This window comes from Rhinatrema bivittatum, chromosome 3, assembly GCF_901001135.1.
Source record: "Rhinatrema bivittatum chromosome 3, aRhiBiv1.1, whole genome shotgun sequence".
Classification (NCBI taxonomy): Eukaryota; Metazoa; Chordata; class Amphibia; order Gymnophiona; family Rhinatrematidae; genus Rhinatrema; species Rhinatrema bivittatum.
Window position 1 is genome coordinate 146,945,132 of NC_042617.1, and position 27,836 is coordinate 146,972,967.

The 27,836-nt window shown below is 52.1% G+C and overlaps 1 protein-coding gene across 6 annotated transcripts in view; it reads left to right on the forward strand.

Annotated features, from left to right (window-relative positions):
- The window catches only part of HEATR1 (HEAT repeat containing 1), a 317,329-nt gene that overhangs the window by 148,768 nt on the left and 140,725 nt on the right, over nt 1–27,836 (forward strand). For all 6 annotated transcript variants that reach the window (XM_029593810.1, XM_029593813.1, XM_029593812.1 and 3 more), the window contains 2 exons: nt 18,729–18,847; nt 19,312–19,509. In XM_029593810.1, the coding sequence (XP_029449670.1) occupies nt 18,729–18,847; nt 19,312–19,509 (317 nt within the window). The remainder of the gene's footprint in view (nt 1–18,728; nt 18,848–19,311; nt 19,510–27,836) is intronic.

A 27,836-nucleotide genomic window follows, 5' to 3' on the forward strand; every position in this document is an offset into this window, starting at 1 on the left:
TCACAATGCAAAGGTTCCCCGATTCTTCAGTCGCAGAAGAGATCAGTGGTCCCTGGGGATCGATGCTTTCGTTCAGACCTGTCCAGAAGAGTTGCTATATGCCTGCCCTCCGTGGCCCCTGCTGGGCAGAATTGAGCGCCACAGGGGATTAGTCCTACTAGTAGCTCCAGATTAGCCCAAGCGTCCATGGTATGTGGACATGTGGAGACTCCTGGTGGAGACCCCCCTCTGCCTCCCACTGCATAGGGACCTGCTAATGCAGGGACTGGTCATTCACAAGGATCTGACTCTCTTCTGTCTTATGGTCTGGCCCTTGAGAGGGCTCGCCTGATGAAGCGAGAATATTAGGCAGCAATAATTGCCACCTTACTCTTCGCATGGAAGAGGGGAGCATAAATCCATTGGTCCTGAGTCCATCTGTCTACACTAAGGAAAATGAAATTATCAGGTAAGTAATTTCTCCAATAAAACTGAAAATATCTTAATGCCTCTGTATCGCTCATGGTGAAACCACATCTTTAATACTTTGTACGATTCTGGTCATCTCACTGAAAAAAAGATATAGTTGCACTAGAGAAGATTCAGAGAAGGGCGACCAAAATGATAAAGGGGATGGAATGGCTTCTCTATGAGGAAAGGCTAAAGTGGTTAGGGCTGTTTAGCTTGGAGAAGAACTGTCTGAGGGGAAATATGATAGAGCTCTATAAAATCATGAGAGGTCAAGAAGGGGTAAATGTGAATTGGTTATTTACTCTTTCGGATAACAGAAGGACTAATGGGCACTCCATGAACTTAGCAAGTAGCACATTTAAAACTAATTGGAGAAAATTCTTTTTCACTCAACGCACAATTAAGCTCTGGAATGTGTTGCCAGAGGATGTGGTTAGAACAGTTAGTGTAGCTGGGTTTAAAAAAGGTTTGGATAAGTTCTTGGAGGTAAAGTTCATTAACTGCTATTAATCAGCATCGGTAGCATGGGATCTACTTAGTGTTTGGGTACTTGCCAGGTACTTATAGTTTGTATTGGCCACTGTTGGAAACAGGATGCTGGGCTTGATGGACCCTTGGTCTGACCCAGTATGGCAACTTCTTATGTTGTTTATTTAAAAATGTATATTCTCCCAGGACAAACAGGATGGTAGTCCTCACATGTGTGTGACATCATCAGGATGGAGCCCAATCATGGAAAACTTCTGTCAAAGTTTCTAGAACTTTGATTGGCACATTAAGCATGCCCAGCATGCCACCAACCCTGCATCCAGCAGGGGTCCCCCTTCAGTCTCTTTTTTTTCCATGCAGCAGTAGCCTCACGGATTCTGGAGCTCTGAGTTTACCTCACAACCTTTCCTCACGGAACTTAAACTTAAAAGTTCTGTAAAATTCCCCCATCTTGGGGTCCCCCTTCGACTACCGTTCCCTGTACGTACCTGGATCAGTCCAGACAGTGGGTTATGTCCCCAATCCAGCAGATGGAGTCAGCACAAGCTTTGAGGGGGCGTATCCATATATACTACTACCCCCTCTGCAGGAGTTCAGTATCTTCTGACTCCAGCAGATGCGAGTAGGGGAATCAGGCTTCCCCTCCTTTTCCTTTTTCTTCACTTTCTTGCTTGATTATGGCTTGTTGTTGTCTTTTTCTGTGGATCAAGTTTGTATCAAGTTTGTATTAAGTTAAAAAAAAAAAAAAAAAAAAAGGCAGAGTTCTTTCAACTTCTGGGGAGTGGCTTCTCTTCCTTGTCTCTTCTCTGCGGCCTTGCTGTTTATTTCTCATTGCAACCAGGGGTAAGTTTGTTTTTCCTTTGTAGTTTTTTCCTTCACAGCTCAGCCCCCGGTGCCCGCGAAAGCCGGTGGAGCCGGCCTCTTCGCTCTTTACTCCCTCACCCGCGGCCATTTTACAGCTCCTCATGGGCTGCTGAGCCATTTAGGGAAAGATGTCTGGGGCGGGTCGTGTGGCCGGGAAGGCCCCCCCCGCGGCACCCTCCTCTATTTTCGGACAGCGGACAGTGCGGGCCGACCGGGCCCCCCCGCAGCGGCGCTTTTGTGCGCGTGGCCCCCCCCCCCCCCCCCCGTGGCTTTTTCGTTTCTCCTACAGCGATCCCGATGCCGCGGCCGTCCCACTGTGCGGCCTGCGGAGACCCGGGGTCCCGGATTTCCCGGGAGGGCATCTGTGCACGATGCCTTCCCGGGGGGGAAGGTACCTCACAGTCCCTGACTGATTTCTCTTTTTTGCCCGGGCGGCGCGGGCCGGCCACTCCGCCATTTTTGGCGGGAACGGCGGCCATTTTACATTCTGAGCGCCCTGAGGCGCAGGCCACGAGGGAGAACGGATCCCTGGAGGACTCTACCAGCGGGGGTGTTCCCCCAATTTTGGTGCAGGAACCAAGCACCCAGAGCCAGGGAGCAGGAACCACGCCGCCCCCGAAGCACACCCGAGCAGGCCGGGGTTCTCTCCGGAGTTTATCCTGCTCATGCATACCGCTTATCTGCAGGGGCTTGGAAGCACCTGTGGGACCCCCCCCCCCCTCCTAAGATCCCTCGGATGTCGCCCTCGACGCCGGCCCCCCCCCCCGACCCTCCGGGAGTGGGGGCCTCCCGCCTTCCTACCTGGGTCTGGTCCGATCCACGCCCACGGCAGTGGGGGCGGTGCCAGACCCAGCGGGACATGGACTTGACCTCCCGGACGGGGGACAAGGGGACGGCACGCAGGAGGGGGATGATCCGCGTACCCTACGCCTCTTCCAGAGGGAAGAGCTGGACGACCTCATCCCACAGATCATCCAAGAATTAGATTTGGACCCGCCACCAGACCCGCCTGCCCCAGTAGCTCCCGCTGTCGTCACTTCTTCAAGGAAGGGAGATCCTGTCCTGGCGGCACTCCGGCCGAGGGCTCGGGCTTTTCCCATTCATGACTCGTTTTTACAACTTCTCACCAGGGAATGGGACACCCCGGAGGCCTCCCTGAAGAGCAGCCGGGCTATGGAAAAGCCGTACCCGCTCCCCGAAGATTTTCTGGACCTCATCAAGGTCCCAAAGGTGGACTCCGCAGTGTCGGCGGTCACGAAGAGGACGACTATCCCAGTGACGGGAGGTGCGGCGTTGCGGACACACAGGATCGTAAGTTGGAAGTTTTCCTTAAGCGGGTTTTCGAGGTCTCCGCTCTGGGTATGCGGGCGGTGATGTGCAGTTCGCTTGCCCAGCGGGCTAGTCTCCTTTGGGTGCAACAACTCCTCACGTCTCAGAACCTGCCGTCCGATGAGGCTGCCCAGGCAGATCGGCTAGAAGCCGCAGTGACGTATGGGGCGGACGCCTCGTACGACCTTTTTCGGGTCCTCGTAAGATCCATGGTTTCGGTAGTGGCAGCACGACGACTACTGTGGCTACGCAATTGGGCGGCTGATACGTCCTCTAAGACTAGTCTGGGCTCTCTTCCTTTCAGGGGCAAGTTCCTCTTCGGGGAGGATTTGGACCAGATCATCAAGTCCCTGGGGGAGAACGCTGTTCATCGGCTGCCGGAGGATAGGTTTCGACCATCCAGAGCATTTTCTTTTTCTCGGACCAGAGCCAGAGCGCAACGGCGCTACAGGGGATACAGACAGGCGGGCTCCCGGTCATCCGCCCCCAGGTCTCAGCCCTGGTCGCGCTCCTTTCGCGGGCGTCGGCCCGCACGCACTACTCCCGGAACCGGGAACCCCTATACCAAGTCTTCACAATGATGCCAGTCTCGCCCACTCCCCTGTCCCCAAGATTGGGGACCGACTAACGTATTTCTACGCGGAGTGGGCACGGATCACCTCGGACCAGTGGGTCCTGGATACCATAAAACACGGCTACGCATTGGAATTTGTCCGCCCCCCGCAGGGAAGGTTCATCTTTTCCCCCTGTGGCTTGGACCTCAAGAGAGGAGCGGTGCAGCTGACTCTGGACAGACTCCGGGAGATAGGCGCTATTGCGCCCGTGCCCTTCGGAGAGGTGGGCTCGGGCCACTATTCCATCTATTTCGTCGTACCAAAGAAGGACGGTTCCTTCCGGCCTATCCTAGACCTCAAGGAAGTCAACAAATCCCTTCGAGTCGTTCGGTTCCGCATGGAAATGCTCCGGTCAGTGATTGCGGCGGTGCATCGGGGGGAGTTCCTCGCCTCCCTGGACTTAACAGAGGCCTACCTGCACATTCCCATCCGCCCGGACCACCACCGTTTCCTTCATTTCAAAATTCTGGACCAGCATTTTCAGTTCACGGCTCTCCCGTTCGGATTGGCGACGGTGCCGCGCACCTTCACCAAGATCATGGTAGTCGTGGCGGCAGCTCTCCGGAAGGAGGGCATCCTGGTTCATCCTTATCTGGACGATTGGCTCCTCCGGGCTAAGTCATTCGATCATGGACGCTCAGCGGTGACTCGAGTAGTACGGTTTCTACATTCCCTGGGATGGGTAGTGAACTTCTCCAAGAGCTCCCTCATGCCCTCGCAACGCTTGGGTTTTTTTTTTTGGGGGCGACCTTCGACACCCTACTGGGCAAAGTTTTTCTGCGCCAGGACAAAATTCAATCCTTGCGGGATCACACACGACGGTTCTCTGCGTTACCAGAGCCCACCTCCTGGGACTACCTGCAACTCCTGGGAGTGATGGGGTCCACCATCGACCTTGTACCTTGGGCTTTCGCGCACCTCAGGACCTTACAGTGGGCGCTCCTCTCCCGTTGGAAACCAGTATCGCAGGACTACCAGATTATTCTCCCGCTCCCGCAGAATGCCAGGGACAGTCTGGGCTGGTGGTTGGATCCGCCGAACCTGGCCCGTGGCGTGTCCCTCGATCTGCCAAATTGGGTGGTGGTGACCACCGATGCCAGTCTAGCAGGCTGGGGTGCAGTCTGCGATCGAAGCGCCACGCAGGGGACGTGGTCCACGGTGGAGGCGAAATGGTCAATCAACCGTCTGGAAACCAGAGCGGTCCGGCTAGCTCTGCGACATTTCCTCCCGCTTCTTCGGAACCGGGAAGTCAGAATCCTATCTGACAACGCTACCACCGTGGCCTACATCAACCGACAAGGAGGCACGCGCAGCCCGCAGGTCGCGCTCGAGGCGGCGCTGCTGATGCAATGGGCGGAGTGTCATCTCGTCCGGCTAGCGGCCTCGCACATCGCCGGTGTGGACAACGTCCAGGCGGACTTCCTCAGTCGTCAACTGCTGGACCCCGGAGAGTGGTCTCTCTCCGACAAAGCGATGCAACTTCTCGTCCATCGGTGGGGGGCCCCCCCACTTGGATCTGATGGCGTCCGCTCTCAACGCCAAGGCTCCACGCTTCTTCAGTCGCCGGAGAGAGCGCGGCGCGGAGGGAGTGGATGCCCTGGTCCTCCCGTGGCCGCCACATCTTCTGCTCTACGCTTTTCCACCATGGCCCCTGGTGGGCAGGATGCTCCGCAGAATAGAAAGCCATCAGGGGACCGTGGTTTTCGTTGCCCCAGAATGGCCCAGGCTACCCTGGTTTGCGGACCTGCTACAGCTGGTGATCAGGCCAATCAGGCTGGGGCACCTCCCCCAGCTCCTACATCCGGGCCCGGTATTTTTCGAGCAGGCAGAACTCTTCTGTCTTGCGGCCTGGCTTTTGAGAGGCGCCGCCTCCGGCGTCGAGGCTACCCGGAGGCGGTAGTATCCACGCTATTGAGGGCACGAAAGACATCGACATCGGCAGCCTATGTTCGAGTCTGGAAGGTGTTCGAGCTGTGGTGTACCAGCCAGGCCACGAGACCCGCTAAGGCTTCTGTACCTCAGATCCTTCAGTTTCTACAGGCGGGGGTGGAAAAAGGGCTCGCCTATAATTCACTACGGGTTCAGGTGGTCGCCCTTGGTTCGCTGTTGAGCGATGGGGGCTCTCTTCTACAGTATCCTGACATTGCTCGTTTTCTCAAGGGTGTCAAGCATATGCGTCCTCCGTTACGGGACCCTTGTCCCTCCTGGAGTCTTAACCTTGTGCTTCGCTCCCTGTCGGGACCACCGTTCGAGCCGCTGCGCAGCGCAACGATAAAGGATCTCACTCTCCAGACTGTATTTCTTGTGACCATCTGTTCTGCTCGACGCATCTCGGAGCTGCAGGCTCTGTCGTGTAGAGAGCCCTATCTCCGTTTCTCCGACTCTGGAGTTTCGCTTCGCGCCGTTCCCTCCTTCCTTCCGAAGGTGGTTTCTGCATTCCAGGTGAACCAGACGGTGGAGTTGCCGTCCTTCTCTTCCTCAGAGCCGAAGTCTCTCCGTCTCTTGAATGTCAAGCGCACTCTGCGCCTCTATCTAGAGGCTACAAATGAGTTCTGGACCTCTGACCACCTCTTCGTACTCTGGGCCGGTCCTAAGAAGGGGTCTCAGGCCTCGAAGGCTACCATTGCCAGATGGCTGAAGGCCGGCATTGCTGCTTCCTACATTGGGGCGGGTCGGACTCCCCCACCCGGAATCGTAGCGCATTCTACACGTTCTCAGGCGGCTTCCTGGGCGGAGGTTCGCTCGGTATCCTCGCAGGAAATTTGTAGGGCAGCCACCTGGAAATCGTTACACACGTTCTCGAGGCACTATCGTCTGCACCTCGCCTCTTCGGTCTCTGGACACTTTGGCGAGCAGGTTCTCTGAGCAGGCCTCGCAGGACCCCACCCGATTTAGGGAAGCTTGGGTACATCCCACTGTCTGGACTGATCCAGGTACGTACAGGGAAAAGAAAATTATTACTTACCTGCTAATTTTCGTTCCTGTAGTACCATGGATCAGTCCAGACTCCCACCGCGTTTGGGTTCTTGATCCTGCTCAGCTCTGCGCTACTTCTTGCTCGCAGTGTTCTGTGTCTTCACAGTCGTTTCTTTTCGCTGTTTTTTTCACAGCTCCCTACAAGTTGGTAGGATGTTTGCAGTTACTTGTTGCGGTTACAATTGTTTTCATTATCTGTTTTCACAAACTTGATCCTTCGGGGGGTCTCTACTCTGGCTTTGATATACTCGATACTGAACTCCTGCAGAAGGGGGTAGTAGTATATATGGATACGCCCCCTCAAAGCTTGTGCTGACTCCATCTGCTGGATTGGGGACATAACCCACTGTCTGGACTGATCCATGGTACTACAGGAACGAAAATTAGCAGGTAAGTAATAATTTTCTTACATCCGTCGACGCCGGTAAGTTACCCCTCTTTTCTGGTTGGTTCCTGGCGGCATTTTTACATCGAGGCCCGACGGCCATCAACCGTGCGCCACCCAAAATTTTTGTCTAACACCATGGCCGCCGGGTTCCGCAAGTGCCCCGAGTGCCCGAGAACGATGTCCAATACGGACCCACACGATGTGTGCGTTCTCTGTTTGGGCCCTGTTCACAACGTCCAACAGTGCACTTCCTGTGCCCAAATGACACCAAAAGGCCGCAGGGCTCGGTTGGAGAAGATGGAACCTCCTCTTCAAAGTTTCTCCATCTGTCTCGGCCAAAGCTGTATTGAGTTGGAAGCCTTCCGCTTCATCGAATCTGTCGCCGCCTAAATCGCAGCGCCAGAAAGTCAACCATGATCTCCTGTCACCACCTTCTTCCTGCTCCAAGGCATCAACGACATCCTCATAGGTGCCAGAGAAGCAACGGACGGAACATCGTGAAAAGCGTAGTTATCGCCATCGGAGCACTTCCACCGATGCCGTTGCCGGTAGGCCATCGACATTGGCATAGATTGAACCGCCGGCCAAAAAGTCTTGGGGAGAAGTGGCCCCATCCCCTTCTGGACCCAGGACACCAAGGCGTTCCCAACCGATACCGGTGCTGGGAGCCGAGACTCCACTAATACATGTGGACCCTCTGGCAACGCCCTCTGATCCTCCTCCCCCGATAGCTGTGCCACCGATGCCAGCTTCTCAGGCGGAATTGGACAGGATAGTCCAAGAGGCAGTTCTCCAAGCTCTTCGTGGATTCCAGTCTCCACCGGCATCAGATCAGGCTGATGCCTGATCTGATGCCTACCATACTTGATCCACTTTTGGACCAACTGGATACATTAATCGGTGCACTGCCATCGACACCGCTTCCTACCGGGCCATTGGCACATGCTAAACCACCGACACTGATTCCATTGTCCTTGGATGAGGAATCAATTTTGCCGATGCCGGAGCCAACTCCAGGACCATCAGGCTTGTTACTGCCCCAGCGTCCTTCGAAAACACAAATCCCATCGATGCCATCACCGTCCTCGGTACCTGCATCGGTGCCACCAACAGATCCGGCTGGATTTGGACCTGTACCTCGTTCTGAAGATCCTCGAGGTACTGGTGATGCACCTTATGATCCCTGGTGGGATGATTCTTCAGAATCTGAGGACTCAAAAGAACTCCTCTCAGAACCTTCACCCGCAGAGGAATGCCGTTGCTCCCCCGCCTGAAGACCTGACATTTGCAAATTTCATTAAAGAAATGTCTATTCCCTTTAATTTGCAAACAGAAGAGGATGCCAGACACAAGATGCTGGAAGTATTGCAGTTTGATGCCTCTAAAGAAGTCATGGCAGTGCCAGTTCATGAGGTACTTCTAGATTTACTGCAACGCAACTGGGATCATCCTGGAACAGTTCCACCAGTAAATAGGAAAGCTGATGCCATTTATCTAGTCCAGTCAGCTCCTGGGTTTCAAAAAACACAACTGCCCCACCAATCTGTGGTCATGGAATCTGCTCAAAAGAAGTCCAAGCGATCCCGACATCATTCTTCAGCACCTCCAGGTAAAGAGCAAAAATCTTTAGACGCCTTTGGACGAAGAGTCTTCCACGGCTATATGCTCATAGCACGCATAGCAGCGTACCAACTCTATATTTATTTATTTACGATTTTTATATACCGATGTTCATTTCAAAAAGAGATATCACATCGGTTTACAATAAGGTACAATAGGTAATTCACTATCCCCTAAAAGGGCTTACAATCTAAAATTTTTGTACCATATATGACGCAATATTCCAGAAACCTCTGGAAAAAAGTCCAGGAGTACTCTTGAGTCTCCACCAGACGAATATCAAGAAGGATTCAATAAGATCCTTCTAAAATGATTTGATGCTAGTAAGCATGAAGTGAGAGCGGTATATGATATCTTCAATACTGCCTACAGGGTATCTGCAACTGGCATAAGTGCCAGACGCTGGGCATGGCTCAAGTCCTCTGACTTACGGCAAGAGGTACAAGAGAGGTTACGGGCCTTCCATGTGCAGAGGACAACTTTATTTGAAGCTGAGATCCAAGAAACAGTTGCACAATTAAAAGACCACCATGACACCTTGTGTCAGCTGTCTGCTGTCCCTAAGGATTTCCCATCCACCACCAAGAAATCTTTTAGACAGGATCCTAGACAGTTTTCCTACAAACCATGAAGGTATTATCCACCTCAATCCCGTACTCGTCAGACTAGACCTCCGCAAAGAGGTCAGTCTCGTTAAGCCAGAGCCCCAAAAACCCAACCAGCCCCACAGACTGGTCCAGCTTCCGGTTTTTGACTCTCTTCTAGGGAGCAGCAGTCAATTTTTTCCTGTCCTTACCATTCCGGTGGGAGGTCGTTTATGCCATTTTGCCAGCCTATGGCGCACTATCACAACATACCAATGGTACTAACTGTGGTCAGCCAGGGATACCGCCTGAACTTCCTCACTATACCACCGAACGTTTTACCACATCCGGTATCAAATCTAAACAGTCACTCCCCGCTTCTCGAGGCATAGCTCTCGTCCCTTCTGCATTCGAACGCTGTGGAACCAGTACCTCGACGGCAGTGGGGTCAAGGGTTCTACTCTCGGTATTTCCTAATCGCAAAAAACTCAGGCAGCATTCATCCTCTCTAGATCTTCAGGAGGCTTATGCCCACATTGCAATATACCCTCCTCATTGCAAATACCTCAGATTCACAGTAGGTCGCAATCATTTCCAATACCGAGCGCTACCATTCGGCCTCGCGTCAACTCTGCGGGTCTTTACAAAATGCCTGGCAGTAGTAGCAGCCTATTTGCGACAAAACAAAATCTCTACCCTTATTTAGACTATTGGCTCATCAGAGCTCGGTCACAAAAGGTAGCACTTCAATCGCTCCGTTTCACTGTCGACCTACTGCAATCCCTGGGGTTTCTAATAAACTATCCCAAGTTGAATCTGACTCCATCACACACAATATTGTTCATAGGAGCAGATCTAAACACCATCCAGGCAAAAGCGTTTCTTCCAAGGGACAGAGCACGTAAGTTATCGCACTTAGCCAAGTCAATGTACTCTCGCCGAACCACTACAGCTCGTCACCTGTTAACATTGCTGGGTCACATGGTGTCCACAATTCATGTAACTCCCATGGCCCACCTGGCCATGAGAGTGGCACAATGGACTTAAGTCCCAGTGGTCCCAAGCAAATCAAAACATGTCCCACATTGTCCACGTCACCAACCAGCTTTGCCTCTCTGTCTTGGTGGATACAGGAATCCAATCTACTGATAGGACTACCCTTTCAACATCCATAACCTCAGAGCCCATGTCAACAACCTCCAAACCCAGGGAACCTGGTCCATAGTGGAAGCAAAGCACCAGATAAACTTTCTGGAGCTACGAGCAATTCGCTATGCCCTCTTTGCGTTTCGGGATTGCCTTTCCAACAAAGTAATCCTGATCCAAACAGACAATCAGATAGCAATGTGGTACCTAAACAAACAAGGGGGCACGGGTTCTTACCTGCTATGCCAGGAGGCAGCGCAGATCTGGGCCTGGGCTCTATCCCATTCCATGCTATTGAGAGTGACCTATCTGGCAGGCGTGGACAATGTGATGGCAGACAACCTCAGCCAGACCTTTCACCCCCTAATTCCCACAGTAACCAAATATTTCACCAGTGGGGTCACCCGCACATAGACCTCTTTTTGTCAATACACAACCGCAGAGCGAGCAATTTCTACTCCCTGCATCGCAGCCAAAACACACCACCACAAGATGCCTTCACCCACTCATGGAGAACGGGTCTCCTCTACGCCTACCCTCCATTTCCACTCATCAGCAAGACTCTCGTAAAGTTACATCAGGACAGGGGCACAATAATTCTCATAGCCCCTCACTGGCCGTGCCAGCTTTGGTTCCCAATCCTGCGTGACCTGTCAGTCCAGCAGCCAATTCGCCTGGGCACAGAAACAACTCTGATAACACAGAACAACGGTCTGTTACGCCATCCCAACCTCCAGTCGCTATCTCTGACAGTCTGGATGTTGAAAGGCTGATTCTACAATCTTTCAACCTTTCTGACGTGTCCCAAGTCCTCGTGGCTTCACGAAAGCCTTCTACTAGATCTTATTGTTCCAAATGGAAGAGATTCTCATTGTGGTGCACTCCAAAACAAATAGATCCCTTTTCCTTTCCCACATCAAGGTTCGTAGACTATCTCTGGCATCTCTCGGAGTCTGGCTTACAAACCTCCTCCATCTGAGTACATATTAGCGCAATAGCCGCTTACCACAAAGGTGTAGGAAATGCCCAATTTCGGCACAACCACTTGTAGCTTACTTCATGAGAGGCTTGCTACAACTCAAACCTCCACTGTGTCCTCCAGTTCCAGTATGGGATCTTAATGTTGTCCTAGCACGACTCATAAAACCTCTTTTCGAGCCATTACATTCCTGTGAGCTTCGGCATCTCACTTGGAAGGTGATCTTTCTAGTGGCCATAACTTCAGCTCGCAGAGTCAGTGAGCTGCATGCACTGGTAACATACCCACCGTGTACCAGATTTCTTCACGACCATGTGGTACTCCGCACTCCCCCTAAATTCCTTCCAAAAGTGGTGTCTGAGTTCCACTTAAATCAGTCCATAACACTTCCTACCTTTTTTCCAAGACCTCACAACCAGGTGAACGAGCTCTCCATTCCTTGGACTGTAAGCGCGCTCTTGCCTTTTATTTAGATCTCACTGCAGTCCATAGGAAGTCCACCCAATTATTTGTCTCTTTCGATAAAACCAGATTGTATACTCTGGTAGGCAAACAAACTCTATCCACCTGGCTGGCAGATTGCATTTCTTTTTGCTATCATCAATCAGGACTTCCTCTACAGGAACGCGTAAAAGCACATTCGGTAAGGGCAATGGCAACGTCAGTGGCACATCTCCGCTCCGGACCTCTTGCTGACATATGCAGAGCTGCCACATGGAGTTCTCTCCATACATTTGCAACTCATTATTGTCTCGACAAAGCTGGCAGACAGGATTCTATCTTCGGCCAGTCGGTCCTGCGTAATTTGTTTCCAATCTAAATAACCCAACTCCTTCCTGCAATCCAGGGAGATAAGGCTGCCCTGCTAGCCAAAACTACCACAGTTGTTGTGCCTGTTGCACATAGGTGTTTTGGCATCATTATATTCGGGCATCCTGTAGCTTGCTAATCCACCCACATATGAGGACTACCATCCTGCTTGTCCTGGGAGAAAGCAGAGTTCCCTGTACGTACCGGATCAGTCCAGACACCTGGGTTGTGACTCCGCACCAGCAGGTGGAGACAGAGTAAAACTTGTCGGGCTCCCTACATATAGTAAGGTGCCACCCACAGCCCCTCAGTCTTTCTCTGTCTCCAGCAGATGGGGCAGGTCCACCCACAGTCTCTGGGATCCCTGGGGTTGGAGTTAGCCAGTCAGGGATAGATAGAAAAAAAAAAAAAAAAAGAGGATAGCGGATTCCCTTTTTTATTTTATTTCATAGTAAAAAAAAAAAAAAAAAAAGAAAATTGATTAGAAAGTTTGGCCAGGAAGCTCCCGGTGGAAGTGTCTCCCAGGGGGGTTGTCAGATCCTGAGGGGATCATCCTCCCCTGGTAGAGGCCGCTGCTGGGGTCGTGGACCCGGCCCCTCTGGCAGCAGCGTTGGGGGTGACACCGGGGAGCCCGGTTCACTCACCCCCAGTGGAGCCCGGAGGTTTTCAGCACCCTGGTCAGCGATCGAAGTTAAAAAAAAAAAAAAAAAAAAGTTTCTTTTATTTTTGCGCCGGCTCTCTCTCTCGCTCTCCCGCGCGACGGTTTCGTTCGGGGGGGGGGGGGGGGGCGTTTTTTTCCTTAGGGCGGCGGCGTTTTCGTTGGCTTAGTTCTCGGCCGGAATGCCCGTCGGGGCCGCCTGCCGCGCGTGCGGTTCCGCGCGCACGCGAGTCTCGAGGGACGGCATGTGCTCTAGTTGCCTCGCCGGAGGCGAGGGACCGTCCGGGGGCGATCGGGGGGGTCGGACCCGGGCGTCTCGTTTGCCGCCGCGCGTTGTTTCAGTTCAGGAGGGGGGGCCGGATCCGTTCCCGCTTAGCGCAGGAGCGGTGGCCATTTTGTCGTCCGTCCACGAGGCGACTAGGAGAGCCATGGAACATGACTCCCAGCCCCCTCTGCTCTCTCCCCAGCCTCGGGCCGCGTCGGGGGCGCCTCGGGGTGCCTCCGATGCGGCTGACTGGGGTTCGGGGGAGGGGCACTCGGACTCGGAGGAGTCCTTTTCGGAGGATTTTAATTTTTTATTAAAAAAGTTGGCGAAGTATCAGAGGGAGCGGCGCAGGCACGGGAAGGTGCCAGGAGATGCAGATGGACGGTCTCGCTCCCGGAAGAGGTCGGCCCGCCCTAGAGACATGTCGGTGCCCCCGAAGGACAAGCGGCTGGCGCGTGGCGCGCCCCAGGACGCGGATTCAGAATCCACTTCCTCGGAGGAGGAACGGTCGATCTCGGGGGCGCCTGGAGGGCCTGAGGGGCCCGATGAGCAAGGTCCAGCGCAGTCAGGCGCAGGCAAGGGCGCGCAGACGGGGGATGGTGACGACCCCAAGGTCGTCCGCCTGTTTAAGAGGGAGGAGCTTTCCCCTCTCATTCCAGCGATCCTCGATGAAATTGGAGTGGAGGCCCCGCCGGTGGAAACCCGTCAAGGGCCTAAGATGGATCCGGTACTCCTGGGACTCGCGGGTCCTACGGTGGCGTTCCCGTTCCATTTTTCTGCGTCCGACATTCTTTTCCGAGAATGGGACACCCCGGAGCTGGGCCTCAAGGTAAGTAAGGCCATGGATAAGCTATATCCTCTGCTGGAGGATGCTTTGGAGCTCCTGCGGCTCCCTCGCGTGGATGCCGCTGTGTCGGCGGTCACCAAAAGGTCGACCATTCCCGTCACAGGCGCTACGGCGCTGCGGGATGTCCAGGATCGGAAGCTGGAGGTGCAGCTCAAGAAGGTTTTCGAGGTGTCAGCCCTGGGAGCCAGGGCAGCTATTTGCAGCAATTTTGCGTTGCGGGCGGGGCTCCGCTGGGCCCAGACCTTACAAGCGAATGCGGGTCTCTCAGAAGGGGAGGCTGCTCAGGCGGACCTTCTGGAGGCAGTAATCGCTTACAGCGCTGATGCCATGCACGATTTGCTGCGCACCTCGGCCCGGGCCATGGTGTCTGCGGTTTCAGCGCGCCGTCTTCTCTGGCTCCGAAACTGGGCGGCAGACGGTACGTCTAAGGCTCATCTCGGCGCCTTGCCGTTTAAGGGGAAGTTGCTGTTTGGGAAGCAGCTGGATGATATCATGCAGTTCCTGAGTGAGAACAAGGCTTTTAAGCTACCGGAGGACAGACCACGTCCTAGACCCAATTTCTCTGCACGGAACCGTTTCCGAAACAACCGTCGCCAGAGGCCGCAGAGGTCAGCGGGGGCGGGCCAATCCTTCCGAGGAGGCGCTGCCAGGGCCTTGACCTGGCCTCAGTCCTTTCGGGGGAAGAGATTCAACAGGTCAGGGGGATCCTCGGCGGGATCCGGGGCCAAGTCGGCCCAATGATACGCGATTGGTTCGTTTCTCGGCGAGGGCTCAAGAGGCCGTTCCACTGGTGGGAGCGCGCCTCGAGCGTTTTTACGAGGAATGGACCAAAATCACTTCGGACCAGTGGGTGTTAGACGTGATAAGACACGGTTACGCGTTAGAATTTGCACGTCTACCCTGGGACAAGTTTCTCGTCTCCCCCTGCAAGGCCGTAGCCAAGAGAGCCGCCGTACGGGCAACCCTCCAGCGTCTGGAGGCTCTAGGCGCCATCACTACCGTTCCGCTGACGCAACGGGGCATGGGCAGGTACTCCATTTATTTCGTGGTTCCAAAGAAGGACGGAGCGTATCGTCCGATCCTCGATCTAAAGGGAGTAAACCGGTGCCTCCGTGTTCCCCGGTTCAAGATGGAAACCATTCGCTCGGTAGTGGCTGTGGTTCGCCCAGGCGAGTTCCTAGCGTCCCTGGATCTGACGGAGGCGTATCTCCACATAGGGATCCAGCCAGCCTACCATAAGTATTTGCGATTTTGCATCCTGGGCAAGCATTTCCAGTTCAGGGCTCTTCCCTTCGGTCTAGCCACGGCTCCACGCACATTCACCAAGGTTATGGTGGTGGTGGCTGCTCAGCTCCGACGGGAAGGGCTCTTCGTTCACCCTTACCTGGACGATTGGCTCATTCGGGCCAAATCCGAAATGGAGTGCCGACAAGCGGTGGCCAGGGTTCTGCAGCTCCTGCGGTCGCTTGGTTGGGTGGTCAATCTAGCCAAGAGTCACCTTCAGCCCACCCAGAGGTTGGATTATCTGGGGGCCTTGTTCGACACCAAGGAGGCCACGGTATCCCTGACTCAGGACAGGGTCCTCAAGCTTCAGGGACAGGTGAGGCGTTTGCTAGCCCTACGATGCCCTTTGGTCCGCGATTACCTGATGGTCTTGGGTTCCATGGCGTCGACACTCGCCTTGGTGCCCTGGGCTTTTGCTCATCTGCGACCGTTACAATCAGCGTTACTTTCCCGCTGGAGGCCGGTCTCGGAGGAGTTCCTGCGCCCGCTGCCTCTCACGGACTGCGCCAGGGCCAGCCTGCAGTGGTGGCTCTGCCCCAACCACCTGACGTGCGGCGTTTCTCTGATCCTGCCCAACTGGACGGTGGTCACGACGGATGCCAGTCTCTCGGGTTGGGGAGCGGTCTGTGGGGGGCGCTCGGTGCAGGGTCTCTGGTCAGCCCAGCAATCGCAGTGGCCCATCAATCGGTTGGAGACCAGGGCGGTGGCGCTGGCGTTGCAAGCTTTTCTGCCATGGATACGGGGCCGGGCGGTACGAGTCCTGTCGGACAACGCCACCACAGTAGCCTATATCAACCGTCAAGGCGGGACAAGGAGTCAGCAAGTGGCGGAGGAAGCGTCTCAGTTGATGTGCTGGGCGGAACGGCACCTCAGCAGCATTGCGGCGTCACACATCGCCGGCGTCGACAACGTACAAGCGGACTTCCTCAGCCGGCACCGGCTAGATCCAGGGGAGTGGGAGCTCCCGGAGGTAGCATATCGTCTCATCTGTGCCAGGTGGGGTCAGCCACGTCTGGATCTGATGGCCACCGCGCAAAACGCATAAGCTCCGAGGTTCTTCAGCCGTCGGAGGGAGCGGGGCGCGGAAGGGGTCGATGCACTCGTGCTTCCTTGGCCCACGGACGTGCTGCTCTACGTGTTTCCCCCGTGGCCTCTGATAGGCAAGGTGCTCCGACGGATCGAGCTACATCCGGCGGAGGTGATCTTGGTGGCGCCGGAGTGGCCACGGCGTCCGTGGTTCGCGGATCTACTGCGGTTGGCGGTGGAATCTCCGCTCCGTTTGCGGGGCGACGCAACCATTCTGCGGCAGGGACCCGTTTGTTTGGAGGACGCGGATCACTTTTGTCTCGCGGTTTGGCTTTTGAGAGGGCGCGTCTGAGGTCCAAGGGGTACTCCGAGGCAGTGATCACCACGTTGTTGAGGGCTAGAAAACAGTCCACGTCTTTGACCTATATGAGGGTCTGGACGGTCTTTGAGGACTGGTGTAGTGCTCACGAGGTGAACCCCATTCGGCCGGACGTGCCGGAGATTCTCTCTTTCCTTCAAGAGGGCCTCTCGAAGGGACTGTCCTGGAGTACCCTGAAAGTTCAAGTGGCAGCCCTTGGCTGCCTTCGAGGTAAGGTCCGGGGAGTGTCCTTGGCGGGCCATCCAGATGTGACACGGTTTCTGCGGGGGGCAAAGCATCTCCGTATGCCGGTCCGGAATCCGTGTCCCTCCTGGAACTTAAACTGCGTGCTTTCGGCTCTTTGTGGGTTGCCTTTTGAACCGGTCAAGCGTGCGACGTTGAAGGATTTAACATTGAAAACAGTGTTTCTGGTCGCTATTACGTCCGCGCGTCTGGTCTCGGAGTTACAAGCTCTTTCTTGTAGAGAACCGTTTTTGCGTTTTACAGAGACAGGTGTCTCTCTGCGGACTGTCCCCTCCTTTTTACCTAAGGTGGTGTCGTCTTTTCACTTAAATCAGTCAGTTGATCTTCCCGGTTTTTCGGCCATGGATCCTCAGGCCAGGGGATCGAGGGAACTGAGGAAACTTGATGTCCGTAGGATTCTACTTCGTTATCTGGAAGTTACGAATCCTTTCCGGGTTTCCGATCACTTGTTTGTTCTCTGGTCGGGGGTTCGTAGAGGATCGGCGGCTTCACGGGCCACGATTGCGCGTTGGCTCAAGGAGGCGATTGGTTCGGCGTATCTTCTGCAGGGCAAGTTGGCACCCAGGGAGCTTCGTGCCCATTCGACGCGGGCGCAGGCCACGTCTTGGGCCGAGGTTTCTAGTGTGTCCACACAGGAGATCTGGAGGGCGGCAACGTGGAAATCGTTGCACACTTTCACGAGACATTACAGGCTTGATGTCCAGGCGGCTGAGGCTCAGGGTTTTGGAGCGAGTGTTCTCCGAGCGGGACTCTCTGCTTCCCACCCTGGGTAAATTAGCTCTGGTACATCCCAGGTGTCTGGACTGATCCGGTACGTACAGGGAAAGGAAAATTAGTTCTTACCTGATAATTTTCGTTCCTGTAGTACACGGATCAGTCCAGACTCCCGCCCGTCTGTGTCTTGTAGTTTATGTCAGAAGAAAGAGAGAGAGTCTGCTCGGTTGCTTATTTGGCCATTGTAGTTTTGCAGTTTTGCACGTTGTGTTCATGGTTCTGAAGGTTTTCGGCTCCAGCTCAGGGGCTGTTGTGAATTGGCCTCATGTTTGGGGTTTTTTTCTAGTTAGCTAGTTTTGGCTTTATCTGGCTTTGACATTACGTGCGACTGAGGGGCTGTGGGTGGCACCTTACTATATGTAGGGAGCCCGACAAGTTTTACTCTGTCTCCACCTGCTGGTGCGGAGTCACAACCCAGGTGTCTGGACTGATCCGTGTACTACAGGAACGAAAATTATCAGGTAAGAACTAATTTTCCTTTGCTTACCTGTAACAAGTGTTCTCCCAGGACAGCAGGATGTTGGTCCTCACAAAACCCGCCCGCCACCCCACGGAGTTGGGTTCGCTTACACTTTCTTATTTTATTTTTCACTCGTACTTTTTACTACAAACGAGACTGAAGAGGGACCCCTGCTGGATACAGGATTGGTGGCATGCTGGGCATGTTCAGTATGCCAGTCAAAGTTCTAGAAACTTTGACAAGATTTCCGTGACTGGGCTCCATCCTGATGTCACCTACATGTGAGGACTAACATCCTGCTGTCCTGGGAGAACACCTGTTACAGGTAAGCTACTCTGCTTTCTGCCAAATCACCAGATAGCCATTCTTGGTGGATTATGATAAACATAAATAATAAAATAAACATACAATCAAGCAACACACACAGTAAAGTACCATCAAGAAATGTCTTTTCAATGGAAGTGCTGCTGATACAGTGTTCAGCCTTAGAAGCCTTCTCTGTGCCTTGTGTCTGATGTCCACATATTCTGTGTTTGGAGACAGCTCTTGAGAAGGTGCTGAAGAGCAGTAAGTCGGGGCTGCTGGATGTGATGAATGGGAGACTGATCCAGGTGCTGGCTGAAAACCTGACCTCGGCAGATCCCTCAGCCATTTCTCACATGGTACGTACCCTCATGCTGGGCTGGAATGCAGGGAATACTGTGAAATGGAGAGACTGCAATCGCTGGCCACCTGCCTTTGTGGGGTTAGTGTGTATGTGTGTGAGTGTGTTTCCTCAGCTTAGCGTGTCAGGTGTTTGGAGGAGTTGATGGCTACTAACTTGGCCCTTATTAAGCAGTTGTATGGAAAATTTCATGTTTGGCTAAGCCTATTTCTACAAAATCAGATGTGTTCTTGTACTGCCAAGGAAACACTGTCACTGCAGGGGATAGGAAACAGAAGCATCTGGTGGTGGGGTGGGGGGGGGGGAGGGTGGCTAGTAGGCAGGGGACAGGGAAAGACAGGCATATGTTGGCAAGGAGGATTGAATGGGGGAATGCCTTATGGTGGGGCTGACGTGCACAGCACATCTGTTGAGGACCCAGAGTGAATGTTTGACATGTGAGTGTTTTTACTCTGTCTTGAGGTGACTGATTTGCTGCATGTGGTCGAAGATGAGCAGACCAGCATGAGGCAGAAGGTGACCTTCCTCGTGGCCAGCAATGCACTTGTCCAAGGGTTTAGCAGTTCTCGACTTGGGGAGAACCATATGAAGGTCGCTCTGAGAATCTTCAGCCTTTTGAAGAGAAAACTGAGGAGCCTTATGGCCCATGGATCTGCAGAGGTAAGGATGATTCCTTAGGATGACCAAGATTTGTTAACAGAGCGGGAGAAGAAGGATGGGTTCAAGGGATACAGCAGACACATTAGGTAAAGAGAAAATAGGGTTGCCAGTTTTTCTGCCAAGTCCAGATTAATTTATTTCCCTGTAGTTCGTTTCATCTCTTCCCCCTCCCCCATATCCCCCAAATACATTTTGGTACCAATATACCGGAAGAGTGCCTGGTGCTGACAGTCAAAGCCGAGACCTGAAGCAGACAGTTGGTACAGATATTGATGTGGCCCTGGTTTTGCTGAGAAGCAGCCCTGGAAGGAACAAGATGTTGCTTTTGCAGGAATAGTGCACTCAGCAGCAGCTTTGCTTTCATTCATACATAGCAGACAGGCGCATGGCCATGGTGACCATAGTGAGTCTTTTCCCATTGCTCACAGCCGTATTGTCATTAAAATGTTTTATAAAAGCTGCATTTGGAGGTAGACGTTCAGTTAAGTTTTACATTCTGAAAAACTTTAAAAAACAAGTTGTCAAATAAGGTAAAGGATTCTAAATTTTTCAGTCCAAATAATAAAAACATTCTAATTCTTAGAAAAACAATATTGGATTAGTTTTCAATAGTGTGTTTTTACCCCTCTTCTTTTGAAGGTTGTGATTATATTTTTTGGTGCAGAGCAGGATCCACTGCAGGTTTATGCATGGGGTCTTCTCTTATCTCTGCTGCTCAGTATCCTGGGGTTATTGTATGTAGTACTTGCTGAAAACATTTATTCTTCTTCGTCCAGTAAAACCAGTCCAGACGAATGGGTTATGCTCACTGATCAACAGAGGGAGACAGAGATCAGCAGGTTCGCTAATGTTGCCTTTTACGTGCAGCCGTGCTGACCTCATCCTGCCAATATTCTGTCTCCAGCAGAGTGAACATCTCATCTTGTAGACTAAAGCCTGATTAGGCTGAATAGGAGAAAGTTTTGGGAGGCATCTTCTGAGGTTAAAGATCAACTCATGCTCCCTCTGTTGAGCAGTGCCCTAAGATAGAAAGAAAACATTTTTGAGCAGCTTCTGAGGTGAAAGCCTTGAGCTCCCTCCCTCAGTTGAGCAATACCTGTGCCAGGGAATTTCCAGTAGTATCCTGGTTGGGTACTAGATTGCCACCTATTCCCCCTTGCCACCACCCCTCCTCTTCCCCCCCCCCCCCCTTTTTTATGTGGGCTCTTCTTTAAGGATTTGGCTCTGAGCATAAAGTAAAAAAAAAAAAAAAGCCAAGAAACGGGGGCAGACTGGGAGACTTTACAATCAAAGGAGATTGGGCTGGGGTTCTACTTCCTGGCTGTGCTGGTGTCCTTATTTAATCCGGGGCACAGTGCCAGGGAATAACGGCGGAGGCTGCAGAGAATGGGAAGAAAACCATGCTCTGCAGCGGATGCGGAGTAAGGAAGTTGCAAGTGTGGGAGCGGCTAAACCAGTGATGGCCAATCTTTTGAGCTCAGTGTGTCAAAATTCATTAAAAAAAACCGAGCATAACTCGGGTGGTGTGTCACTTCTAGAAAAATCCATAATTTTGTGATATTTGTAGCTCTAATTAATAACAGTTATAATTTTAATATGTACTGTATTTATTAATAAAGCAAAAACAAATAATTCTTTACCTTACCTGCTTAGTGACTTTTTGTTGCTGAATTTCATTGGCTAAATCTTCAATTGAAGGTTGGTATTTCGTACACTTCAAGCCCAAGCAAGCGTTACAAACTTCATCTGTCAGTCGGTTTCTTTTATTGGCTCCCATTCATTTTCACACCACTCCCTCCCCATCCCCCAGGCATGCACACATTCATTCTCACACACACAGACCCCCAGGCGGGCACCCATGCATTCACACACATACACCCCCAGGCAGACTCCCATGCATACACATGCACACACTAAAGGCAGACCCCCTCTCTTTTGCCAGCAACCTCGGAACCTCTCTCATTCCTCTGCTGCCACTGTCACTGCTGCCGCATGGCTATTGGGGAGGTGCCGATTGCTGCTACTGACACTGAAGCCCATTCTGCTGCCTCCTCTGTGCAAGCCCCGTGGGCTTCCACTTTCTCCATGCTGATCTCGTACATTGTGAGATCCGTAGAGAAAGTGCTATTCTTGCACGTTCCCAAAGATTACATGTGCCAATCACTAAAAAGTAATTTTTTTTTTTTTTTTTGCCTTTGCTGTCTGATCTTAGTTTTCTAATTTGTTGGTCACAGGCTTTTTTTTTCCACCTTCCCTTTCTTATTTTTTTTTTGCCAATTCCTTTTATATTGTCTTTTTTTCTGTTTCTTTTCTCTCCATCAAACACAGTCAGGTTCTCATTCTCACATGCATCTCTCTTTCTCACACACACACAGGCTCTCACTGTCACATGCTCTTTCTCATACAGTCATTCATACACACAGTCTCTCACTGGCACATGCTGTCTGACTCTCACACACACAGGCTCTCTCTCACTCCCACATGCTATCTTGCTCAAGCACATGCTGTCTCTGCAAACATTCAGGTCCTCACTCTCAAACACAGTCTCTCAACTCATCTCATACATGCATACACACACACCCTCTACAGACCCCTCAGCCTCTCTCTCACCTCTGGGCCTCCTCTTCGCGGGTCGCCGCAGGATGGGCTCTGCAGTGGCCCTGATCTTCTTGGGCCGCAGCGGCCCTGCTATCGGGCCTCTTCCTCTTCTCGGGCCGCTGCGACTTTTAATTCACGGCGGCCCGTAAGCACAAGTGCTGCTCCTCTTCTGCACGCACTGATGCTTCTCCTCCTTCCTGCCCACGCGGCTCCGGCAACGTTTACTTCCTGGGCCGCACAGGCAGGAAGGAGGAGGAGCATCAGCGCGTTTAAATGCGATCTTTTTCTTCGGGCCATGGTGATGTGAGCCTCACCACGGCCCTGCCTATCACTGTGCCGCATGAGCCTCCCTGCGCATGGGGGGGTGGGGCTGGAGGGGTCCGGAGGGTGGGGGGATACTAAAAAAAAAAATTTTAAAGGGTCGGCGCAGCTGAAAAAAAAAAAGGCTCTGCACAGCCAATTTAAAAAAAAAAATAAAAATTCCTGATAGTCCATGAAACACTGCACGTGTCAGCAAAAGCATCTCGGCGTGTCACTTCTGACACGCGTGTCATAGGCTAGCCATCACTGGGCTAAACTGTGCCGTGACTGTTTGAAGGAGAGGTGAGAACAGCAGGGCAATGATATGGAGTCCCCAGGGAGAGTTCATTAGCAGAGCTAGTCAGGTAGCCTCTTCCCATCTCTGCACAGCTGTCAGAGGCAGGAATGGTGGCCATGTTTGCTCCACAGGGGAGTAAAGTGTGGGCCTCCTTCACTCCGTCTTGAAGGACAGGGGTTTGTGGATCTGTTTTGCCTGCAGCCCTTAAAGGGGCAATTTCTTCCTCAGCTATAGAGGCTTCTTCCTTAGCCTGGGCCTCAGCTTCAAAAGATTTTTTTTTTTTTATTGTTTACAGTAAGCTTTTTATATGGGACAGAGTTCAGGCCCAGGATCTGCTCCAGTTCTTTCAACTCCTTCAGGGTTAGCAGGAGGCTTGAGCAAAAAAAGGCCCAGATGAAAGGAAGAAGGGAAATTGTATGAAGAGAATTTTTCAGTTTTGGAAGATTCTCTCTGACTTTAAGAGACTACCACATGCTGGTAGAGAGAACTTCCTCTGGAGCAAGAAGATGATACAAATATGGTGCATCTCTTACGTTTTCATTTGTTATACAGTCTCTCCATGCTAAGATTTAGCCTGCTACACAGTCTTCCCTCCAAGGGTCCTCAGCAAGCCTCACCTATAGCCTTGTCAAGTATCTCCTTGCTGATTACACTACATCCAAGCTACTGCCCTATTTAATCCTGCCTTGTGAGTACCTCAGTATCTTTTCATGGAGGCACCCTTGGCTTTCTGACCTGGCCACTCTTAACCATAGTACCTTGTTCCTTGCTCTGTGGCCTCTGGGCCAGCTCTTGCCTTGCATCTTGTCTTGTGGCCTACTCAGGCCTTTCTTTGCTCCTTGGCCCCTGAGCCTGCTCTTACCTTGTGCATTACATTGTGGCCTACTCAGGCCTGTCCTCGCCTTATGGCGTACAGGCCTCCTGCCTCACTTAGTTTCCTCTGGGCCTTAAGCATAGCAACATACGGGTCTTCTGTCTTGCAGCCTTCAGCCTCTCTGTGTTCTCTGTTCTGTGATGTCCTTGCCTACTCCTTGTCTGATCCTGTTTGTCTGCCTTGTCCTCAGTATCCTGCCCCAGTCTGTGTTTGTATCCAGCCCTAGTCCTTGCTTATTATCCGGTCCCAGTCTGTGCTTGTATCCAACCTGAGGCTTCACTCAATTTCCTACTACTAGCCTGCTCCAGTATCCAGTCCTCTGCTTCCGACCTGTGTTTGCCTCCGTGTCTCCCTAGTCCTCCCCTTGGCATCAGCTCTGCCCAGTCTATATCCATTCCAGCCCGACCAATACCTGATCTGGTGCATCCTGCCTAGCATCTGTTCCAGCTCTGCCTGCCCTGTACCAGCTCCAATCCAGCCCTGCCCTACACTGGTATTCAGTTTCCATCCTCTGCCTGTCCTCCGTGTCCAGCCGGTCCTGCCTCGTCCAGCCTGCCTTACCTTGTAACGATGACATTGAGTTGGAGATGAGCCCTACCAGCCCCCAGAATCCAATGGCTTAACCTGCAGAAGATGGGGCTGGCTCGGCAGAAGACAAACCTAAGCCAGCCCAGCAGTCCTGCACTGCTTCTGAGGTGGTTCTCCCTGAGTCCAGCCTACACCTACATGACAGCATCTCTTCCATAAAGAGGAGCTGGCATCTTTAATCTCTCAGACTTGCACATGTTGCATATTAAATAGGATAAAAATTGAAGAGGCTTCCAGTTCAGCAGAGGAACCCATTATGGTCAATATTACTGCATAAAGCAGAAAAGGATGTGATTGACCTGGCGTTAGTGTCTTCAGAATCAAATTTTAAGGAAGTCGTTCACTGGCCAAGCTATATCCCTTGGTTCCTCAGGGGAGAGAGAGGTTTAGATTTCTGAAGGTGGATGCACTGGTTTGCTTAGTAGCTAAGAACATCAGAGTCCCAGTGGAAGGAGGTGCTATTCTTAAGGATGTGCAGGACAGAAAGATAAAATTGGCGTTAAAGCAAGTCTTCAAAGCTTCCAGCATTGTGCTGCAGAGAGTGGCTTGTAGTTGTATAGTGTTCCCTGTACGTACTCGGATCAGTCCAGACTCCTGGGTTTATTCATCCCTGCCACAGCAGATGGAGACAGAAAAAAAGCCTCGCTGACACTGCTTGATAAGCCCTGGTGCCACCTGCAGTAGATCAGTATTTCTCTGTCTCCAGCAGATGGCTGGTGCATAAACCTGCAAGTCTTTTGTTTAGCCTTTTTTAGTTTTTTTTTCTTTTTCGGGTGAGCCTTCCTCCCAGGGGGTTGGTTCCCTTTGAAAACCATTCTCTGTTCGGTTGAGGTGGAACAGCTGAGGTCCAAATTGTTCCGTTGTGTGTAAATCTGGTGGTCCAGATTCCTCCCCTTACGAGGCCGGTCTTGCAGCTTTCAGCCCCTTTTTACTTCTTCAGGGGTTTCTCTCCTTATTGTTTGGTGGCTGATCTGAGCTGGAAAGCTCCTTTCAGCTCTAGGAGAGGAACTTCCCTGCTATTTTTTAGTAAAGTTTAGACAAAAAAAAAAAAACCAACTTAAAAGAAAAAAGACAGAAGAATAGGACGGCTGAGTGGTAAGGCTCTGGGGGTGACTCCCCCCACCCCGATCGTGCAGGTTTTCTGTTTTGATTTTTTTTAACTTTCTTTTTGATCGGTGACTATGGTTCGTGGCTCGGTTTGCCGCACGTGTGGGCTGTCTCGGTTGGGCCGGCCTCTGCTCTGGCTGCATTTCGGGGGGGAAGGGGAGGAAGGGCCCTCCCTCCTACCAGGAGTCTCAAAATGGCACTTTGATAACTGCGCGGCTGCCACAGTCGGGCCGGTTTTGCATGCCCCTGCTGGCTTCAGGTCTGCCGGCTCCCTCGTGGCGAAGCGGCGGCCATTTTGGCGCCGATTCACACTCGCTGCCTTGTTTGGAGGGGAAGGGGATCTCCCTCCTTGGCTCTCCACAGTCCATCTGAGCCCCCTAGAGGAGCAGGGGCACTCAGGGCCCTGGGGGAGACCAGATTCCGATTTTAGCTCTGGGTTCCCGCCCCTTCTTCCCTGATTTTATTCTCCTGCTTCATCAAGCTTATCTTGTGTAGCAGGAAGGTCTAGGGTGCCCACAGTTGGCCCTGGCACCTCGGGGTCCGTGCCTTTAGCTTCCCAGGGCCGCATCAGGGTCTATGCGGTTGTGTGACTTGGGGGTCCCACGTTTGCCCAGCCCAGGGGGGGGGGCGGAGGGCTCAGAGGTCCCGGTCCCTCTGGCAGGGGCAGAGCGAGCGTCGGCAGCACAAGATCTGGGGTCCCCGGACTTCGATCAGGGAGATGACATCTGGACACCTTTGGTAGCGGAGGGTGATGACCCCAAGATTCTCCGTTTGTTCCGGAGGGAGGAGTTGGAGCCTCTGCTTCCTCAAGTTCTTGAGGAGCTGGGTTTGAAAGCTCCTCAGAAGGTTCCGGAGATGGATGTGGCAGACCCTGTCCTAGATAGCCTTAGGGCTTCTCATTCCATGTTTACTTATCATAGGTCTGTGCGGCAGTTGGTAGAACGTGAGTGGGATTCCCCAGACTCAGGCTTGAGGGTGGGTAGAGCGATGCCGGAGCAAACCTTGGAGCTTTTTGCGCTTCCGCAGGTTGATACGGCAGTTTCCGCGGTCACTAAGAAGACTACTATTCTGTTTGCAAGAGCCGCAGCTCTTAAGGATGTTCAGGATTGGAAGTTGGAGCTTCATCTCAAGAGGGTTTTTGAGGGGGTGGCCTTGGGGCTGTGGGCCGCCATTTGTTTGCGCTGGGTCCAGAGTTTGACAGCCCTGTGCCGCAAAAAGGAGGTTGGCGGTTGTCTCCCCCCGCCGCAGGAGGTGGTGCAGGTCCAGCGGCGGAAGCCGCAAAAGCAGCTGGGACCTGGCACGCGTGGCGGGGATGTCTCTCTGCGGCCACGTGGGTCCCGGTGGAGTTCCCGGCGTCGGTGAAAGAAGTGAGGGGGACCGGCTGGCACATGTAACACAGTTAAAGGTTAGGAAGTCTTCTAATTCCTTAGCATATGTAAGAATTTAGAGTTTCTGAACGGTGGTGTGCCAAAGGTGCTTCATCCATAGGAAGGCATTGGTGCCAGTTCTGAAATTTTTGCAAGAAGATCTTGCTAAGGGCTCGGTGCTTAATTCTTTGAAGGTGCAGGTTGCAGCTATTGCTTATATTGGGTAGGCGCTTGTCCTGTCATCCAGAAGTGTCACATTTTCTGAAAGGAGTCACGCATATTAGACTTCCAGTATGGATTCCCATTCCATCTTGGAATCTGAATTTGGTGTTGAATTTTTTTTTTTTTTAATCAGGTCTGCAGTTTGAACCTATTAGAAGAATTTCTTTGCAGTTGATTAATTTGAAGGCCGTATTTCTAATGGCTTTTGATCGGCCAGAAAGATAACTGAGTTGCAGAGAACCTTTTTTAATGTTCATGAGTGATGTGGTCAAGATTCGTATGTTGCCACTTTTTTCTTCCGAAAGTAGTTACGGCTTTCCACATCTACTTTCAGTCAGATTGCAGAAAGAAGTTTATTCTGCGATATTCGACAAAGCAGGTGAGTTCTTTAGAGAGCTGTAAATAATACTTCTGCTTTTCTAAATGTTTTTATTTCTAATTTAGTTATCGGAAGCCCTCTGGTTAAAAAAAAGAAAAAGGTTAAAATCAAATTAAGATGCAGAAATTACAGTTTTCTAAAGTTAGCTTGTTACAGGTAACATTGGCAGGCTGAGGACAGCACAGATGCATATAAAGGGTGATGTCAGCAAACCTGTTGATCTGTCTCCATCTACTGGTCGGTGATTATAACCCATTTGTCTGTTCTGACTGGACCCAAGCCCCAGGGACTGGAAAGTCTCATTCCGACCCTTGTTTAAATCCCCCTCCAGTACTGTCTCATCTTCCCCCCGTGGGCACCCTTCCTTCCTCTACATAAGCTCTAATGTATTTAGTTAGATTTCTATTCTTTATTCCGATCTCTACCTGGAGCGTTATGTGACCCCCGCACATACAGTTTTTTACTTGTTAAACTTATAATTATTTGAACATCTGCTGTCATCTTATCTCAGTTTTTCCCAACTTAACATAATTCCTTGTTTATTGCAATTTCTCTCTTCTCGTTACCGTTATTGCTATAATACCCCAGTTCCCT